The sequence below is a fragment of the Hemicordylus capensis genome, chromosome 3, assembly GCF_027244095.1.
Source record: "Hemicordylus capensis ecotype Gifberg chromosome 3, rHemCap1.1.pri, whole genome shotgun sequence".
NCBI lineage: Eukaryota > Metazoa > Chordata > Lepidosauria > Squamata > Cordylidae > Hemicordylus > Hemicordylus capensis.
In genome coordinates, this window is record NC_069659.1 from 352,668,369 (window position 1) to 352,689,977 (window position 21,609).

General features: G+C 47.9%; 1 protein-coding gene across 2 annotated transcripts in view; it reads right to left on the minus strand.

Annotated features, from left to right (window-relative positions):
- DIS3L2 (DIS3 like 3'-5' exoribonuclease 2) overlaps positions 1-18,697 on the minus strand; it is a 309,415-nt gene extending 290,718 nt beyond the window's left edge. Inside the window, exons 1-2 of one of the 2 annotated variants that reach the window (XM_053311492.1) lie at positions 18,574-18,657; positions 7,441-8,150 (exon numbers count right to left, since the gene is read on the minus strand). In XM_053311492.1, coding sequence (XP_053167467.1) covers positions 7,441-8,134 — 694 coding nt within the window. In that variant the 5' untranslated portion in view covers positions 8,135-8,150; positions 18,574-18,657. Of the gene's footprint in view, positions 1-7,440; positions 8,151-18,573 lie in introns of both variants that reach the window. The other variant, XM_053311493.1, reaches the window with a different exon arrangement.
- Positions 18,698-21,609: the final 2,912 nt, after the last annotated feature.

A 21,609-nucleotide genomic window follows, 5' to 3' on the forward strand; every position in this document is an offset into this window, starting at 1 on the left:
AATTGCAGGAGGGTGGAGGGGAGACCCATTCATCTTTGCAGAGATGAAGAGTACTAAGTAAGGGCTTCATCACCCCATGGCGAGCAACAGCTCTCCAGGGTCTCAAGAATGGGCCTTTTCCAGCTTTGCTACCTAGGTTTTTAAAGCAGAAAATAACCAGGGTTGAACCTGGGAGCAAACCTCTGACCTGCCTTACCAATAAGTCTTTCTCAATAAAGGAGAAGCAAAATTTGTCCCTGATGCCCACCCTCTGAAATCCCATGCCTGGGGCAGTCATAGGATCATAGGAAGCTGCCATATACTGAGTCAGACCATTGGTCTATCTAGCTCAGTATTGTCTACCCAGACTGGCAGCGGCTTCTCCGAGGTTGCAGGCAGGAGTCTCTCTCAGCCCTCCCTTGGAGATGCTGCCAGGAAGGGAACTTGGAACCTTCTGCTCTTCCCAGAGCAGCTCCATCCGCTGAGGGGAATATCTTATAGTCATCTGCGCTATACATCTCCTCTTCATGGGGGGCTATTTGGTTCCCCAGTAAGGTGAATGGGATGGGTACTGCAAGTATGTATGTATGTATGTATGTATTTGATTTCTATACCACCCTTCCAAAAATGGCTCAGGGCAGTTTACACAGAGAAATAATAAATAAATAAGATGGATCCCTATCCCCAAAGGGCTCACAATCTACAAAGAAATATGAGAGACACCAGCAACAGTCACTGGAGGTCCTGTGCTGGGGGTGGATAGGGCACAAGAAAGGTAGGAGGACCACAGAAGTTGGCAAGGAGAAGAGCAGAAGCTCCGAGGGTCACTTGGTGAGACAGGGGCCTAGAGACTTGTCAGCACCATCATGCACGCAGCCCAGGTAAGACATCACGGATCCCAACCCTCACCCACATGAATCACAACTTGATTCAATCAGGCAGCTTTCCCAAGTGTTTCCAGTTGATGGAGAACCAGGATAAAGCAACATCAGAGCGGGTGCAAACAAAGACAAAACCGATTTTCATCACTCATGCCAAAACATTGCTTAAAAACAGCAGGAGTTGTAATTTATAAAGGCCTGGCTGTTAAAAGCCTGGATCTGTTCAACACATTTTGCACAATCTCCCAGTCAGAGCTGGGAAAACTCACATCCCGGGTGCACAAGATCCTGCTGGCACAGCTTCCACAGCAAATGCAAACTTTGCGTAAACTGACACATTACTCACACCAATGGATCAGGGCACAATTTTGCAAGACCCAGTTGTGTCCAGTGTTTATTACATTTCTGTACTGCAAACGGCAACAGGGAGCACTTTCATTGTGCCAGACTGAAACAGCCAGAGATTGCAGCACATTGGTTAAGCCACCTGAAGGAAACAAACCTTTAGCATGAGTAAAGTTTTCATTTACCCACAGGAACAAGCAATTTATTCTCTGGGTGGCTTGGTTCATATCTGCTTTAGTTCTGCTGGGGTTTGCTGCTATGCTTATTGGTTTTTACCGATTTTGTTTTTCTCGCGTGTTATAACTTTAAATATGTCATTTGGCACCTTGCGGATCCACAGAGCAAAAGAGAGGGCCTAACTATTTCAACAAAAAAAATAGTAATATTTAATAAACAATAAACAACCATCTCTATTGCTTCAGCTGAAAGATTTATGTAATATACAATCTATTGTTCATATTTACCAAACGTGTGCAGAATAGCCACATATTTCTGCCCCAGAATGTGATCTTTTACATAGTAATGTAGGCTCTACTTGAATGAATCAGTTCACACATAACAGCCAAATCATGATTTGGGCATCCATGCCTCTATCTGTGGTTTGCTTCCCTCCAAAGTTTGATCAAACCATTGTTTGCCCAGTTCAGATGTTACAGCAAACTGTGGCTTGATCAAACCAGGAAATGAGCGAGGGAACTGACTGAACCATGTGAGCCTGTGGCAAATTCCCACAGGAGTGGTTTGGAGGACTGGGAATGTTACATCCCAACTGACCCAATGTATTTGATAGACTTTAATATGTTTGTATTACACATAACATTTTAAACAAGGTTGTTGGGGTGTTTTTTTTAAGGATGCTTACTATAACTGACGTTTTTAAAAAATGTTGATTTTTAAAAAATTCACCACGTTTATTATGCAGCTGCTAAAACCCAGCTTAGCCAGTAGAAAGAAATATATTCTGCCCCTCTTTCCTGAAATATGGGGGTGGTTTTGGACTGGATAAAAGTGGCTCTAGACCAATCAGATTGGACAACTGTAATGTGCTTTACATTGAGTGGCCCTTGGAGACAGTGGAGAAACTTCAGTTTGTCCAGAACACAGCCATTCAGGTTTCACGTCATGTCAGTCCTGTACCAATGGCTGGCTACCAATTTGCTTCCAGGCTGAATCTGAAGTACTGTTTTTCACTTTTAAAGTCCTAAACAGTCTAGGGCTGAAGTATCGCAAGAACTGCCTCCTCCATCCAAACCTGTCCATGATCTTCACTCCCCTACTGAGGTCCTCCTTAGAGCTCCTTCACCTTGGAGCTGTGGCAGGTACTTGCAAGGAATGGGGCCGTCTCAGTTGTGGAGCTCAAACTGTGGACTGGCATCCCTACAGAAGTTATGTCAGGCCCCTTAGCTGCCTGACTTCAAATGGATAGTGAATACTATATTGCTCAGGGGAGCTTTTTAGACTTCTTTGACTTCTTAAAGTGGCCTCACAGAAATGTGCCTTTATTCTGCTGTGTTTTTGTTATGTCTTTGTCTTTTTTAATGACGTTGTCACTAAACAAGATGTCTTGTTTAATGTGCCCTCTTACTTGAATATGCACTTTCTGAGTGCACTTCTGTGCAGAAGGCAAGATATAAATCAAACTAAACCAGAGTCTCAAGCTTCGTAAATAATATTTTCCCTGGATAGATCCTAAGTATGCCAAGGAGATGAGAAAGGGCAGAATGACAACTGTGACACCCAGAGCCAAACGAATCTGAATATGTAGGCACAAGATGGCTTAGGTGCTGCACATTTTTCTCTCCTGCAGCCCACCCTAACCTCTCAAGTAAGCCAAGATCGCTGTCTTAGGTATCCTATCCACATTGGACAATGCAGCCACATCAAGTGGTCTCTTCCATAGCAGACCCACCGATGAGAAATTTCCTTCCCTGAAACATACCTAAGTCCAAATCTGAGCATTTTCACAACACATTTCCAATACTATATTTTAGTATTGTTCTTTGAGATAGCTACCCAGAACCACAGCTAAGCTTTTAATAGGCAAATCTGCATGGCCCGTTTCAATCCAACACGTTCATTTTGAATTATGAGCCAAGACCTAAAAACGAGATGGGCTGGAAACAAACACACACATGAAATAGCGTTTCAGAGCCCTCTCACTCAGTCCCTCTCTGACATCAGAATCAGGTGTACCAACCACCTTCTCTTTTGCCATTTACTTTTTTAGTTCCCTTGACCAAAACAAGCCAGAACTCTTTTCCTCTGCAGCTGCCAAGCCGCCAATTTCATAGCATCAGTTCCAAACATCGCTCACTATCTCCAAAGTAGGAACCGCAGCATCTCATCTGCCCATCCACCCACCAGCCTGCCACAATTGACCCATTCAATCCATACATCCATTAGCAACCAGCAGGATCAAAGGAGGCTGCCATTAGCTCATCATCATTCTAGCAAGCCTGATACAAACTGCCTCCTCCAGTGGAAACTGAAAGTCCCAACCAAATCACACCAACCAATCTGACCTATTCCTGAGTGAGACTGTCGCACAAATCAGCTGCCACTATGGGGGCAGTCCCCAGTTTCTAGCTCCTGTCCCTGGTAAGAACTATCCCTATATTGCCCCATTTGGGGAAGTAGTTTCGCAAAAGTGTTGTTAGTACGAACATGCTTGCCACAGAGTGCATTGCCTTCTCTTCCTTGCACCTGCCAACGGACCCATCCAGATAGTGGCTATTGCTGAAGGGAACCCAGTTCTCATGCTGCAGGAACACAGGAACGGAGGAAGCTGTGGTCCAACTGTTGGTCCATCTAGTTCAGTATTGTCTATGCTGATTGCCAGCAGTTCTCTAAGGTTTCAGGCAGGGATTTCCCCCAACCCTACGGAGATGCAGCCTGGGATTGAGCCTGGGACCTTCTGCATGCAGAGCGGATACCCTACCACTGAGCTATGGACCATCCCCCTACAAAGAATATCTTACAGGGACAACCAAGCTCCACCGTGAGAACACTAAAGTTGACCTTTTCAAACATTTAAAACTCTTGAAGAGGTGAAAAGCTGGCAAAAAACTTATTAAATTTAAACACAACCCAAAAGAGAACTATTTGGGATTAATTAACATGCCTTTCAGAAGTCAGAGCAGAATGAGCTACAAAAGAGCAAATAAATACAGCAGCCTAGAACATTAAAGATGGGGGGGGGGTACCAGAGCGACCCTTGGATATTAGAAAAAAGTGTGCATAAGTGCCCCTAGGGTTGTCCATGGAACCCTGGAAGGAATGCTTTCATCTCAAGACCAAAGAGGTTTAACTGGAATCAGGACGCCCCATGGACTTCAGGACACTCACTCTCTCTCTCTCTCTCTCTCAGAACATAACAACATAAGAACAGCCTTCTGGATCAGGCCCAAAGCCCATCTAGTCCAGCATCCTGTTTCACACAGTGGCCCACCAGATGCCGCTGGAAGCCACAGACAGGAGTTGGGCGTGCCCTCTCACCTGCCATTACTCCCCTGCAACTGGTACTCAGAAGCACCCTGCCTTTGAGGCTGGGGTGGCCCACAGCCATCCGACTAGTAGCCGTTGATAGACCTCTCCTCCATGAAGTCATCCAAACCCCTCTTAAAGCCATCCAGGTTGTTGGCTGTCACCACATCCTGTGGCAGAGAGTTCCACAAGTGGATCACGCGTTGTGTGAAAAAGTACTTCCGTTTGTTGGTCCTAGACCTCCTGGCAATCAATTTCATGGAGTGACCCCTGGTTCTAGTGCTGTGTGAGAGGGAAAAGAATCTCTCTCTCTTCACTTTCTCCACACCATGCATTATTTTATAGACCTCTATCATGTCTCCCCGCAGTCATCTTTTTTCTAAACTAAAAAGCCTCAGGTGTTGTAGTCTTGCCTCATAAGAAAGGTGCTCTAGGCCCCTGATCATCTTGGTTGCCCTCTTCTGTACCTTCTCCAGTTCAACAATATCCTTTTTAAGATGTGGTGACCAGAATTGTATGCAGTACTCCAAGTGTGGTCGTACCATAGTTTTGTATAAGGGCATTATAATGTTAGACATTTTATTTTCAATCCCCTTTCTAATGATCCCTAGCATGGAATCAGCCTGGAATTTCACAGCTGCCGCACATTGAGTCGACACTTTCAACGAGCTGTCCACCACAACCCCAAGATCCCTCTCCTGGTCCATCACTGACAGCTCAGATCCCATCAGCATATACCTGAAGTTGGGGTTTTTCATCCCAATGTGCATCACTTTACACTTGCTAACATTGAACCGCATTTGCCATATTGTCGCCCACTCCCCCAGTTTGGAGAGATCCTTTTGGAGCTGCTCACAAACCGTTTTGGATTTCACTACCCAGAAGAGTCTGGTATCATCTGCAAATTTGGCCACATCGCTGCTTACCCCTGCTTCTAGATCATTTATGAATAAAGTAAAAAGCACCGGTCCCAGTACAGATCCCTGGGGGACCCCACTTCTTACTTCCCTCCATTGTGAAAACTCTCCATTTATACCTACCCTCTGTTTCCTGTCTTTCAACCAGTTAGCAATCCACACATGTACTTGTCCCTTTATCCCATGACAGCTAAGTTTCCTCAGGAGTCTTTGATGAGGAACTTTGTCAAAAGCTTTTTGGAAGTCCAGGTAGACTATGTCAACTGGATCACCTTGATCCACACACTCGTTGACACCCTCAAAGAAGTTTATCCTTGAGGATGCTTTCCATCAATTTGCTCTCTCTCCAGGACTTCCCTCTTAATTGGACTTCAGGATGCCCCATGGACCTGAATACCACTTAAAGGGTGTAGAAGGGCCAGAGAGGAAGAGGAGGTCGATCCCCACTATCCCACAACAATTATTTGGGTGACCTCTTGCCATTCTCAAGTCGCCATTGCTATCCGCAAAGCCTCCCACACCTCCAGCCGCAGACAGAAGGGGAAGGGGTGCAGGGGAGCACCAACAACAGTTGCTCAGAAAGTATACTACTTATCACTGACATAGCCACATTTGCACTGTGGAAGCCAAGGTGGACAGCGTGACTAAGGAGGCCACCTAGTGAGTCCGTGGCAAAGGCAAGATTAAACTGAAGGCTTCCTGATGTGTAGCTCAACATCCAAGCAAGACACTACACTTCACCAACACGTGCTGCACCCGTGCCACTGTGTCCCTGCAAAACAGACCCCAGTTGGGCCTACAGCATGCTAGCAGCAATGGTGGGAAGAAGCACAGGGGCTTGCAGTAGGAAGAGTTCACAAAGCCCTCAGTGGCTTGGGCCCTGGGTACCTTAAGAACCATCTGCTTCCAGCTGAATCGACCCACCTGATTAGAACGGCTGGGAGAGCTCTGCTCTGCCTGCCGACACTTGCTGAAGCCCATCTGTCAAGCACACAGAACAGGGCCTTCTCAGTGGCTGCCCCCAGGCTGTGGAACTTGCTCTCAGCTGAGGCCCACATGGATGGCTCCCTCTCTCCCAGTCTTTAGGAGGAAAGTGAAGACTGCCCTTTTTGTTCAGACTTTTGGCCAATGAGCAGCCCTTTGCTATTTTAAATCTTTTAGCTGCATTTGTTCTGTTTGTATGTTTCTAATGAACTGTTTTTTATCTCGTGGTTAACCATCCTGAGTCTTAGGACGAAGCGTGGGAGAGGGAGAGAGATCACAGACAGCAGTGGCAGAATATCCTATAGGTGCATAGCCAACCCCAGTGTCTCCCATAGAACTGATGCCTGGGAAACATGACCCACGTGCTTTCTGGGCAAGTCAGGTGAGCCAAGGTGTGTCGTTGTTTACAAGGTGTTGTTCTGTGCCCTGTAATAATAAACAAGTACAGACAAGTTTGCTCCAGTGGTGGCAAGCCCAAGCAGAAAACTACAGGTTTGCTGTGGGATACTACTGATGCATAAGGATTGCAATGCAGCACAGGGATGGATGGAGACGGGCACTGACAGAGCTGAAAAAATTCAAGCCACCTAAACGCTTGACACAAGACATCTAAGAATCTGGTTGGAAGTGGTTCCAAAATACTGGACGTTCCCCACCGGCCCCAGTCTAGGACAGTAGCGAAGTCAGTGATACCACTGCACTAGCATTAAGACAAGCAAAAGATGCCAGTCCCTTGGACACCCACAGCAACACGGCAATTTGTCCTGTGATAATCCCACCCAAGCGATTCACCAGCCACGGGCCGCTAGACCCACCCGCTGTTTTAACCATTTAAGAGACTTGCAGCTCACCATGCGTCTGGCTGGGCGACAAGTGGCTGGCCTTCCTGGCATTCATCGTAGACAAATCCAGGCCAAACTGTCTGGCAGGCACGCAGCCCTCTGCTCTGTCCAAGATGGCAGAACATTCACTGCCGCTACGTTTGCTCCTCGGGAACTCCTCTCTTTCTCTCTCTCCAAAGCCGGAGATTTTCTGCTGAAAGGCGGCCGGTCTGGGCGAAATCCCTTGGCTGCCCACTACCTGGCTCGCACTGAACAAGCCAGCTGCATCGCCATGCCAATTAAAAGAGACATCTTCGTCTTCGACTACATCATCCTCATCTCCTTTGCCAGTGCTGGGATCTCTCCGATGGCGCTGCCCCCTGGCAAACCCTTCTTCTTTATTCTCACTCCGCTTCTCAGATCCCACCAGTTCCGGCTGCATTTTGACTGGTGAGCTGCTGGATGCTTTCACCCCATTTTTCGACAGAGCTTCTCTCATGAGGCCCCTCTTCAAGGATGGCTCTGCATCCGAACCGGAGTCATTGAGGGTAGCCTCTTCCAGCTGCAGCTTCTGAGCAATGTGGTTTAAATAGGACCGGAACCTCCCGCTGTGGTGTTTCTGCACGAGCCTGGCGTAGGCATTCTTCTGAGGGATGGAGGGCTTGTTTGGGCCATCTTTGGTGGCATGAACAGGAGCGCCTCGGGCACATCCTTGGGGTTCCATATTCCAGGAATATCACCTGCCATCAAAGGAGTGTAAAAATAAGGCGTATGTGGTACAGAAGTGTGGTTTCACCGATTTATTTCAAAGCAACCAGAGTACTAATAGAAGCAAGGAAGCCAAGGAAGTATTAAGATTCTGGAGAAGGGAAGTCACTGCTTGCGTTCGAGAGCCCCTCTCTCTTCTAGACCTCCTCCCACCAATGCACACAGCCATTCCTGTCTAGGTCACACGTGAGGCTGACTCCCCAGCCCTGAAAGTCTCATCTCTCTGCATCCCTTGCAGACACCAACATACGTTCTGTGCCAAGAGGCTCCATCGAAGTGGGTCCCCCACCCCAGCACACTGACTTGCCACCTTCCTACACAGCAGCTATGCCTGTTTTCCACATGGCATGCCAAACCAGTCCCTCTCATTGGTTAGGAGGATATTTATGCAATAGTTATGCTCTTGCTCAAGGCTTGAGGAATGGCTCTCATACAGGTGAAAGACTGCTGAAACCGAGTCAAGAAACAAGATCTCAGTCGGAGTGCTTACCAGCCCTGCTTGCAGAAATCCTTCAGTTGGAATGCAGCGAGAGACTGAATTTGGGCCACATCAGTCAAATGTGAGCTTTTCCAGACCACTCAAACCCTCCCCTGTTAGTCTTCTGGGTGGGGGTGGGGAAGGGACCTGGAAGAATTTCTATTTCTTTCTGTAGTATCAGATGACCCACAATATTAAGTGAACACAGGAACTTGGGACACTGCCATATACCGAGTCAGACCATTGGTCCACCTAGCTCAGTGTTGTCTACACAGACTGGCAGCGGCTTCTCCAATCTTGCAAACAGGAGTCTCTCTCAGCCCTATCTTGGAGAAGCCAGGGAGGGAATTTGGAACCTTCTGCATGCAAGCAGGCAGGTGCTAATGCAAGCCAAGGTCGACCCTGCTTAGCAAGGGGGTCAATTCATGCTTGTTACCACAAGACCAGCTCTCTCCTCCAAGTGGAGGAGAAGGAATCCAGGAGTGACCAGCTTGCGACCTGAACATATGGACATATTGCTGAGAAGGAGAGATGCATTTCATCCAAGCATTTCCAGCCATGCACAAGTCAGACAACTTTGCCAAACTAAAAGAGCAGCCATCATACAAAGCCCTGGCCATGTCCACTCTTAGGCACTTTCAAACTCCTGAATCACTTGAAATGGTTTCATCAGGAAGGGCCGAGACACCCTCAGAAGGAGCAAACTCCCACAGCAGCCTCCCCAATAAAAGGACAGCACAGTCACAGGTTCTTGTTCCTGTATGAAGGACCACAGTGATGACTGAATGCCGGAGCAGTGAACGAGTAACAAAGGCAAAGCCTTATTACCCTTACAGTCTAAATTTAGACTCCAAAGGGGAGGCAAGGATAACAATAGATGACATGAGAACACAAGAAGAGCCCTGCCGGATCAGGCCCATCTAGTCCAGCATCCTGTTTTGCACAGTGGCCCAACAGATGCTGCTGGAAGCCCACAGGCAGGAGCTGAAAGGGGCATCCTCTCTCTCCTGCTGTGACTCCCCTGCAACTGGTACTCAGAGGCATCCTGCCTTTGAGGCTGGAGGTGGCTTATAGCCCTCCGACTAGTAGCCGTTGATAGACCATGAAGTTCTCCAAACCCCTCTTAAAGCCATCCAGGTTGTTGGCTGTCACCACATCTCCACGCGTTTCCCACCAGCAAGTGCAAGCGTGTCCGACTAGTGCCCCCCACACCACTTTGGAGCAGGCCCCAGAGACCCCTGGGCAGTTCCCCAGCCGGGGCCAACTAAAGAGCCAGCGTGGTGTAGTGGTTAGAGTGCTGGACTAGGACCGGGAGACCCGAGTTCAAATCCCCATTCAGCCACGATACTTGCTAGGTGACTCTGGGCCAATCACTTCTCTCTCAGCCTAACCTACTTCACAGGGTTGTTGTGAGGAGAAACTTAAGTATGTAGTACACCGCTCTGGTCTCCTTGGAAGAAGAACGGGATATGAAAATTTAAATAATAATAATAACCGGGCTGCCAGTAGGTTGATGTCTACTATTTGCTTTTAAAGGTGCATCCTGCCTTTCCACCCTCAGGCAGCTCACCACAAAGGCAATAAATATACAATATTCCATCAGCAATTCAAACCAGTCAAACACAATAATCATTAACACAGAAGGCATAAGTCACTGCAGCAGGTGCACACCAACTAGCCTCAGGGCACACAAAGCGAAAGCAAAATTAAGAAAAATAAAAGGTGGGTGCACTTCTAGTACAAACAAACTGAAGATTAAGCTACATGCCACAGTGCCATAGCTCAGTGGAAGAGCATTTGCTTTGCATGCAGAAGGTCTCAGGTCCAGTTCCTGGTATCTCCAGACAGGGCGGGAAAAGACGCCTGCATAAAACCTTAAGAGAGCTGCTGCTGCTGCTGCTGCCAGTCAGTAGTTGGGCCCATGGTCTGACTCAAGATATGGCAGCTTCCCATGTTTCTTTAATCACATTAAGCCGGGGGGGGGTGTCCAATTGAATCATCAGAAAGGGCATATAAGTGAGGAGAGCAGGACCCTCCTCCTTGCCTCCCAATAGTGAACATCTTTTCCCCCCAACCCAGCAATGAGCCAGGATGGCAAGAAAGGAGTTCAGGTGATGGACCACAGAGAGCCAAGATGACAGCAGGGCTCAGCTCCCCTCATCCATACACCTTTCTTGATGTTAAGTTCAGACCCCTACCTATCTGTACACCACTTTATACCTGATCAGGCAGACACCCCAAACCACACCATCCTGCCTGGTTTGGCCCAGAGAGCAATGAAAGGAAGCAGAGCATCCACATGTTAACTGCAAACCCCTTGAAACTTTCTCTGCATCCACAGCACCATACTATAAGGGTAACATATCAGCCTCAACCAATTTTATCTGGCTCTAGCACCCAGCCCAAAAGCTTGGAAGCTAGACTGCCCTCCACTCCGGGGGACGGGGCAGACTCACTGCTGACCCCCAGCAACACCCTTCGCTCCATGGGGAGATGGATCCCCTGCCTCACTTACCCCTCCTTACTTGCACGTTCCTCTACCTGCTTGCAGGGATGTGCACAGAATCACGGTGGGGCAGTTCGAAGGAGGCGGGTGTCTCCCTTTAAGAGTGGGGGAGGGTGCACTTACCCCTCCCGCCAATTTTCCCCCGCCGGCATCAGTTCTTCAAAAAGCCAATTGGGGCGTACCTCCCTGCCACCCCATTGCCCTCGTCTTCTGGATATGACCGGAAGTCGCTGACACACTGGCAGGGGCGCGCACGTGTGCATGATGTTTATGCACCTGTGCCGGTGCGCACAGGCGCATCAGCGACTTCCGGTCATATCCGGAAGATGAGGGCAACGGGGCGGCAGGGAGGTACGCTGCCGCCCCGATGGGCTTTTTAAAGAACTGACGGGGGGGAAGCGGCAGGAGGGGTAAGTACGCCCTCACCCCGCTCTTAAAGGGAGACCTCCGCCGCCTTCGAACCGGCAGAACTGCCGGTTCCTCGAACCAGTTCTGTGCACATCCCTACCTGCTTGTGCCCAACTGGTCCAAGCAGTATTACCCCCTCAGTAGTATTACCCCCTATTTGTACCTAGGGGGCTAAGGCCAAAAGAGAGTGAGAGGCTGGCATGCTTAAGGTCAAGCAAGTTTGTGGTGGAGGCAAGTTCTGAAATGAGTCTTCTTCATTCAAAGCTCAGTCTCTAAGCCACTATGAGCTTTGCCTTCGCTGCTAAGGGATCCCAAGTATACAGACACACTTTGCTTTGTACACATATGTTACACACACAATGCTGAACTACAGGGATTCTAATTTTTAAAAGAGACAACTCTGGACTGAAGTACAGCTCTACTATCAGCCCAGCTCTACTATCAGCCAGTTCTCCACTGCTCATTGCATCCCTTGTTTTGATCATCTACTGCAGACTGTAAGCATTCCCAGGATTCACTTCTAAGTTCTGTATCTCACCTGGCTCACTGCTGGAGGCAAACAAACATGTTTCAGTGGCAGCAGTTTTCTGCCAAACATAAGCAACACCCAGTGGAGCTTGATGTGGTTAATTTGTTTTGGAGACATGTGGCAGTCAGGAGGACCTCAGCAAAGATTACATAGGCATATAGGAAGCTGCCATATACTGAGTCAGACCACTGGTCTATCTAGCTCAGTATTATCTACACAGACTGGCAGCAGCTTCTCCAAGGTTGCAGGCAGCCCTATCGTGGAGATGCTGCCAGGGAGGGAACTTGGGACCTAGATGCTCTTCCCAGAGTGGCCCCATCACCTGAGGGGAAGATCTTCTGTGCTCACACATCAAGTCTCCCATTCATCTGCAACCAGGGCAGACCCTGCTTAGCTTAGGGGACAAGTCATGCTTGCTAGCACAAGACCAGCTCTCCTCTGATTAATGGGAGCATCTTCCCAAGTCGAGAGCCCCACACCACTAAAACCATCCGGTGATCACTATGACTTGCACTCAGCAACACGTGGGTGGGCGTCCTAGTTCCAGGAAGCCATCATGGAAGGGCAAAGGGGGCCGGCAGCCACTCTGCCCCCACTACCCAAACCAAAGTCCACCGACTCACCAACCTACACGACACAGCCCCCCAAATAGCCTGCAACCTGAGTACAAAACTTGAACAGGTACCACCTTGCAGGGCAAACTGCTCTAGATGCCTCAAGGGAGTGTGATGAGCTACATGCTACCAGAGCAGGCAACCCACCCACTCAACTTCCACTCTGGGGTCTCTAACTGGTCTGGCTTGTGAGCACGGAATTCCCTCTAACCTTGAATATGGTTAAGAGTCATGCCGAGAGCATTAATAAAGTCATCCTGAAATAAAATTATATAGGATGTAACGCCACCCCACCCAACATCCTTCTTCAAGTTGTGGCAGCCCCTGATGTTCTGGAGAATGGGTGGGGTAAGCACACGTGCCAGGCAAGGCAAGTCCTTCTGGACACAGCCACCACAACTGAAGCTTCAGAACAGAAGCTGCAAGGCTTCTCGGTAGATTTGTTTTGAACCAAAAGAGCTTCCTTGCTTCCCACAATAGAACTCCTATGTACAGAGGCAGTGTACCTCTAAATACCAGATGCTGGGGGATAGACAATAAGCGAAGGCCTTCACCCTTGTGCTCTACTAATGAGCATCTGGCTGACCTCTGCTGGAAGCAGAGTACTAGACCAGAGGAACCTTTTGGCCTGATCCACAATAGTAGTTCTTAACGCCCCTCAATTCTTTTAAGATGTCCGATTCATCCATGAATCATGAGGAGCACAAAAAGTGCCCAGATTGGAAAAAGGCTGGCTGGCATTCAAACTTCTGACCCCACCAAGAAGCACACTGGAAGGGGTCAGAAAGGAACACACATCTTCCCAGACGACTGCTCCCTCCTCCCTTTGGGACTCACCTCAACCCTTTGAAAACCCTTGAAATGAAAACATGAGTGCCACCAAAGTAGCAAAATATAAATAAAAATAAACAATACCTCTGCCATATGCTGAGCCATTTTGCCATTCTACCTTGCGTATATTCTGTCATCTTGCTTGCAGTTCTATCGTCTGTAGCCTTATAGTTCTACAATAGCATTTATATGTAACCAACAGAATCAATGTACCAATGTTCTATTCTTGCTGTGTTTCTGTAAAGGCCATTTGCATGTATAACTAGAATGTCTGTGTGTGGAGTGAGTGGATAGGTGAGTGAAAGTTACTAGGAGGAGGCCCCAAACAACAGACAAGGTGGAAGGAAAAGAAGAAGAGGTCTTGTGACCCAAAAGTGGTGAAGCACAATGAGACAATTTCTGAGAATCAACCAGGTTGTTTCCTTTTCTAGAAGAGAGAGTGAGATAACATCCAAGAAGACAGTTTTCAAACATGAAAGGAAGCTGGAGACCCACCAGCAATGGCCATTGGCTATAAAAACATCTCAGTAACTACTACTATTAATATTTAATTACTGCTCTTCAACAAAATCCTCAAAGCGGTTTACATAGAAAAATAAATAATATATCAAGAACTGTCAAAGGGCTCACAGTCTAAAAAGAAACATAAGGTAAGACACCAGCAACAGCTACTGGAGGGATGCTGTGCTGGGGTTGGATAGGGCAAGTTGCTCTCCCTCTGCTAAATATAAGAGAATCACCACTTAAAAGTTGCCTCTTTGTTCAGTTAGCAGGGTAACATGAAGATTTTGAGAGAGATTCCAACTCTGCAGGAAAAAAAGCTTCAGAACACTGTTCCCTCTAAGGCATGCACATGTGTGAAAGCTCACAAGTTTTCTGATGTCCGCTCAGTTAATTTTAGATCCCACTCAGGTTAAATTAAGAAGGCCCCACTCTGAATGTATGTGCACACACAGTGCCTTGATACTGCCGCCCAGAACAAAACTCATTCTGCACAGAGATGAAAAAAATTAGAGGGACCACTGCTTCAGCATGCTGACACAACTCTCTGCTTCACAAGTACAGCTGTCCACCCAAAGCATGACTCCAACTAATGCAGTAGGGGTGTGTGTGTGTGTGTGTGTGTGTGTGTGTGTGTGTGTGTGTGTAGGGAATGTGTGCTTAAGCTAGGACACAAGACTCCTCTCTGGCTCCCTTCCCCTGTCTTGCTAAATAAAACGTGACACCTCACTCCCAATATTTTGGAAGAAACGGAAGACTGCCCTTTTAAATTCAGGCCTTTTGCCAATTAATACATCCTTCTCCAGTTTCCTTTTAGTTGGTTTAGCTGTATTTGTCAATTCTGAGCATGTTTTAAATGAAATTTTATGACTACTCCATTTAATGTGTTGCTCATTGCCCTGGGATCCTAAGATGAAGAGCAGTACACGGTTATTTATTATTAATAAACTGGATTCACCTCTCATTCACACACACAAACTCATTTTATCATCAATTACTAACAGAATATGGGAACAGAATGTCTCACAGCCGTCAGCTGTCCTCTACTCCCAGTAGACTAGCACCCCAGTTCTGGCCACCCTTCTAGAAGTACAGTACTGCAACCAGAACCAGGCGGCCAGCAACCACGGAGAACAGGACACAGGTGAGGGAGGGCAACGGCAGCACACCTACTGTGGCCCAGAGGGAGCTTACTGGAGACAGGGCCTGTGCTACTAACTCCCATCAATTCTGCCTTCCCAAATCGCTTTCTGAGAAACAACGGGGAAGGAAGAACGTAGGACAACTTGGAGCAAAGTGCAGCTACCTTGCCTTCTGCAACAAATCTCAAAACTTGCTAAAAGGGAGCCACTGAACAGGCAACACCAACACAGAGATGGAAGAAAAGAGCCTCCAGCAGATGCTGTCGCCTAGGCAGAGACTGGTAGGGATGTGCACAAACCGGTCCGGAGGCCATGATGGAGGCCTCTGAACCAGCTCAAATGTGGCCCGGTCCGGAGGCCCAGCATCAGCGGGGGGTAGTTTTTTAAGGGTGGGGGGGTAGCACTTACCCCTCCCACCACTTTCCCCCCACCGGCGCTCCGTTTTTTGGAAATGATTTTGAGGCGGCAGCATTCCTCCCTGCTGCCCCTGCCCCCGTTGTTTGCCGAAAATACTGGAAGTAGCAATCGCGCACGCACAACGCACGTCACACGTTGCGTGCGTGTCGTGTGCATGCAATGTGCGATGTGTGTGGCAGGCGTGAACACACGGCAACGAGCACACGCGCAATTGCTACTTCCAGTATTTCCGGCAAACAACGGGGGCAGGGGAGGCAGGGAGGAACGCTGCTGCCCCAAAATAATTTCCAAAAAATGGAGCGCCGGCAGGGGGAAAGCGGCGGGAGGGGTAAGTGCAACCCCACCCACCCCTAAAAGGGAGACCCCTGCCAGCGCCAGACCGCACCTCCGTGGACATCCCTAGAGAATGGTGGAGGCATTCCATATTCCTGTATAGAAAGGGAGTTAATTGGGGGAATGGGAGGCTGCTTTAATTTCTAAAACTAAGGATGCAAGAACACAAACTTCCCTAGAAGTAGCACCCTCTGACCTGAAAGCCCTGACACCTAATTTCTGATATGTACAAGGGAGTGAGGCTGCTCAGTGGGGGAGGGAAAGGCATTCTGCACATGTGCAACTGTACTCTTCATTATTAACTTTGCCCTTTCAAAATAAAACACAAAACACTGATAAGCCATTTATGGAGAGAAGCCAAGGTGCGAATGGGTGGGCTCTGAATCCCTGCACTGGTGGGAATAACGATTTACTTGCCCACTCCAAAACTTAAGATGAAGGAACACAAAATGATGTCCTTGGGCATAATTATAATATTTTAGCAAGATTGGGGAAGGGACAACCAATAATATTAAAGAGGATAGAATGTATTTATTCAATTTCTATCCCACCCATACCTGAAGGACCTCAAAGTGGCATATAGTATTCTCTAGGGATGTGCACGAACCCATTTGAAGGCCCTTTTACGGGCCTCGGAACAGGTTTGAAAGACTGATGGTTCGGCCGGTTCGAAGGTGGTGGGGGGATAACTTTAAGGACTGGGGAGGGGACACTTACAACCCCACCACCACCAACACGTTTCCCTCACCAGCGCTGTCTTTTAAAATGGTCTGGCGGGGCAGCAGCGTACCTCCCTGCTGCCTCGTTGCCCCCTCGGACCGGAAGGGACTGCAAGAGCCCAGCGCACATCCGTTTTTAAAGAGAGCACCAGTGGGGGAGAACACAGGGGGAGGGGTGAAGTGCACTCTCCCCAGTTCTTAAAGTTATCCCCTCACCCACCGCCTTCAAACTGGCAGGCCCAGTTCCATGCACACCACTAGTATTCTCCCCCCTCCCTTATATCCTCACAACAATCCTGTGAAGTAGGTTAGGCTGAGGGACCATGACTGGCCTAACATCACCCGGTAAACTTTATGCCTGAGTGGGGACTTGAACTGTGTCTAGTCCAACAATCTACCCCATACTGGCCCATAATAAGGTGAGTTGGAGTAATTAAGGTGGCAGGGAAGCCCCAATGCTACATATCCTCCAATCTATCACAGATGAAATTAGAGACACTTATGATCTTCTAACACCCCTACCCTAACTCCATGAGAAGCCCTAACTTAGCCCCACACTTTCCCCGTATGACAGAAATTCTCCTTATCTTGGTGCATTCATTTACTCTGCAACAGCCTATCTGGCACAGGCCTGTCTTGGTAAACAAAACACAAAAGCATTCTTATTATAAACACTTGATCTGCATGTAGGTCGGCTCCTGCTTCTGCTGGGAAGAGCTTCTACACCAGGGGCCTGAAACAGTGCTAGCAAGCTGCAAGAAACTTTAGATTAACTTGACTTGATATTTATTTACTTTGTATTTCGTGCCATCAATGTGCATGGCACTTTACAAAGTCCCTGCCCCAAGGGGCTTACAAACCCTAACTGAACACAAGGGAAACAATGGAGGAAGGGGAGAGAAACGGAGGAGGGTTAAGCAGGGGACAGACTTTGGAACACGCTTCCACAACAAGTTAGAGCCTCCCTGGGTTTAGAGCCTCCCTGGGTTTTAATGGTTTTATATTGCAAACCACCCAGGGACTTTTTTTTTGGTAGGGGGCAGTATATAAATGTAAAGCTGTGCCATCGAGTCAGTGTCGACTCCTGGCACCCACAGAGGTTGCCTTTGGTAGAATACAGGAGGGGTTGACCATTGCCTCCTCCCGCACAGTAGGAGAGAATGCCTCTCAGCATCTTCCTATATCGCTGCAGCTGCCAGATATAGGTGTTTCCCATCATCTGGGAAACATAGTCATACCCATGGGGTTTCGAACCAGCAACCTCTTGCTCCCTAGGCAAGTTACTTCCTCGCTGCACCATTAGGTGGTTGGTCCCATGACCAACTTTTCTAAGGAACAGTCATTTATATGTCTAGAAACGTTGCCTGTCAATACCCTCCTGTGCATTTGCCCAGTCTATGTGAGGGTAACTGAAGTCACCCATTATTGCAGCCTCTTGGCCCGCAGTGGGTCTCTTGGCCAGCTTACAGTCTGTGAATTAAAAAGAAGCTGCACACACACACCTGTTTAATCAGGCTGTTAGTCCATAAGTTTTAAAGCTCCAAAGTTATTTTTAATTAATACTTTAAGCTGTTTTAATTGATGGGATGTTTTGAGTGTGTGTGTGTGCTTTGGAACTGAAAACCGCCCAGAGATTTGTCTATGTGGGGCGACATAAAAATGCACTAAACAGACTAACAATTAAAGAACAATAACAATATTTTTTTAAAAAAAGCAGGAACCCCCAAACCCTTCCCCCCATTTAAAAAGGCGCCCTTTAAAAAGGAGCCCCACAACAAAGAATCCGATTTGCCAGGGGAAAGGAGGAAGTGGGAGCCAGAAATCTGGACTCGGGGCCGGCGTGGAAAGGGGAGGGCCCGTCCGGGATGGAGGAGGGAGCGCGAACCCACTGAATGCAGACCCCACCGGGACACTCACCTGCCCAAACGCCCTGCTGCCGGCCTCAAGAGCTGCTTCGGACTCCCCACTTCCGCCTTGCCCTCTACATCCGGGTCAGGCGGTAAGCCTACTACGGACCTCGACAGGTCTCAGAAAGCCTCGGAGCGCGAAGCCCAACGCGCTTCTCCGGCGCTGCTCTTGGCCCGGATGAGCCGGCTGTTCTTCTGCTGCCCGCAGCTTGCAAGCAAGGGCTGTTGGGCGCGTGCCCGCCAGGCATCTGGACGCTGGCCGTGGTGGCCGCTTCCCACGAGTGGTGCAGGGCTATAGGAGTTTAGTATAATTTGAATTAGGCGTTTCATTTAACATAATTTGATTTGGTCTAGGGTTCCCCCCCCCCTTGGTTAGTGTTGATTAACTTCTGTTATCTACTGTATATTATTATTATTATTATTATTATTTTGTTTGTTTGTTTATTTATTTTATTTATCACATTTTTATACCGCCCAAAACGCGAGTTCTCTGGGCGTTTTACAAGACAATAAAAACCAATAAAAAGATTAACACATTAAAATTTAAAATGTTAAAACTATTAAAACACAGTTAAAACAGTATCTAATTAAAAGTCTGGGTGAACAAATGTGTCTTGACTGCCCTTTTGAAAGTTGTAAGAGATGGAGAGGCTCTTATTTCAGCAGGAAGTGTGTTCTAAAGCCTCCGGGCAGCAACGGAGAAGGCCTGTCCCTGAGTGGCCACCAGACGAGCTAGTGGCAGCTGCAGACGGACCTCTCCAGATGATCTCAATGGGCAGTGTGGTTCATAGCAAAGAAGGCGTTCTCTTAAATACCCAGGGCCCAAACTGTTTAGGGCTTTATAGGTTATAACCAAAACCTTGTACTTTGCCCAGAAACTTATCGGCAGCCAGTGTAGATCTTTTAAGATGGAGGTGATATGGTCTCTCCAAGATTACCCAGAGACCAATCTGGCTGCCGCATTCTGGACTAAATAGGTTAAATAAATTTTTAAAAGAATAATAATATATAGTATTTAACAGAAGTTAATCTGTAAACTTCTTGAGCAGCGGGGAACTAGTTCACATCAAATTACGTTAAATGAAACATCTAATTCAAATTATATTAAACTCCCAGCCCTGCACAAGTCATGGGAAGCAAGCTCATCTTTATATACTGCCCAAAACTTGTGTCTCTGGGCAGTTTCCAATAAAATAATACAAAGTAAAACAAAATTAAAAAGTTAAAACTTTAAAATGGTTTAAAATGTAACACAATGTTAAAAACTGTTAAGAACTGTATATCTAATTAAAAGCCTGGGTGAACAAATGTGTCCTAACTGCCTTCTTAAAAGCTGTCAGAGATGGGGGGGGGAATCCCCTTTTATTTCAGCAGGGAGCGGGAGAAGGCCGGTCCCTGTGTAGCCACCAGAGGGTCCAGTGGCAACTGCAGGTGAATGTCTCCAGATGATCCCAGTGGCGATTCTGTGAGCTGCTATTTGTATGTATTATTTTTTTGTTCTGGTTAGTGACTGTAACAAGGTCTTGATTGACTTGTGTAGGGGGAGTGAGCGCACAGCAGCGCCTCTCTCAGTCGAATCTCTCTCAGTAGCCTCTTTCACACATTGCGTTCGCATGTGTGCCCAATTGTTGATCTGTATGTATGTATTTGTTTATTTCAGCCCAAGGCCAGCATAAATACAAGAAAAAGAAACAACAACAACAAAATACATAAAATACATAAAACATTAATACCTTCAAATACCGTATACATGACTAATTTCATTCAAATGAAACCGGTTAATCTGAAATGCACAGCCCGGCATCTCGTGCCTCAATCACTCTAAACCGAATCTTGCTTGCTATGAAAAAAATTTTTGCTACCCTCCTGTAAGCGTACTCTGACTTAGCAGTAAGCAGGAAAAGGGCCTTGTCCCCATCAGAAGGGCAATTAGAATTGTAATGAATTAATAGAGGGGAGAGAAGCTTTCCCCTTAATTCCATATAAAATCTACATTTCAGCATCAGATGTTCCGTAGTCTCCACTGTTCTGGCAGAGGCATAATCTTTGATCATAGGGCACCTTCCCCAAGCCTCCTTCCAATACCGCCAATTGTTGATCCGGACACGCATATGGTTGTCCACCCGTTACATGTGACGCACATGCTGCAACACCCTGTTGACCACGCAAATGGCTTCCATACATGTGCAGAGGCCAGGTGAGTTTCGGAGCAGCGCTGCCTCTGTGCGGATTGCACAGTGTGGCGGTAACACCAGTAAGCACTATCTAATTGAGTTTTGAAGGGATCTCCTGCCGCCCGCCCCACAGCAGCACCCTCATCAGCCGCCACTGATCTCAAGCGAATGTGTACTTGATATCTTAACTTGGTTAAGATATCGATTAATAAGGGCATTCATATGTGCAGGTTAGGGCAGCCCAGCCTGGGTTAGGCTGCGCTTGTGAAGCACCAGGGAGTGAGTTTGCTCCCACCGCTGCACCTGTACCAAACCCAGCTTTCAAACCTGGTGTTTAGCTGCAGTTAAGTGAACCTATGGTTTGCTTACCCTTGGCGGGCAATCGCCAGCGGCCCCCCACCATTTCCAGCAGCTAGCTGCGGGGAAGGAGCACCCAGGCCGAGCATGATGGCTGCTCTAATGCCACACTCATGCCCCAGGGCACCCTGGGATGCGGAAGTCCTTGCACTCCCAGCATGTCCCTTCGCCACACCGCCACTCGTAGGCGTATGCCACAGAAGGGAGGATGGCGGCCACTCCCACAGTCTGCCCTCCCTTCTTGGCGGATTCATGTGCACAACCTCAATATATATTAGCTAATATAAAAATTTGGGTTTTGTTTCCTTTCTGAGTTGCTGTTCTGACAGGGGTGCAGCCACCATTGTGCAAACAGGTTCAAAGAACCCGGGCCACCAATGGTAGGGGCCGCTGAAGCCCGGGGGGGGGGGGATGGCTTGGGCTCCAGAAGAGCCCCGAAAGAACTCCCCTCATCCACACCTGGGCTGCTAATGGCCCCAAGCCAGCACTTGCCCACCCTGCCTGAAAGCATCTAT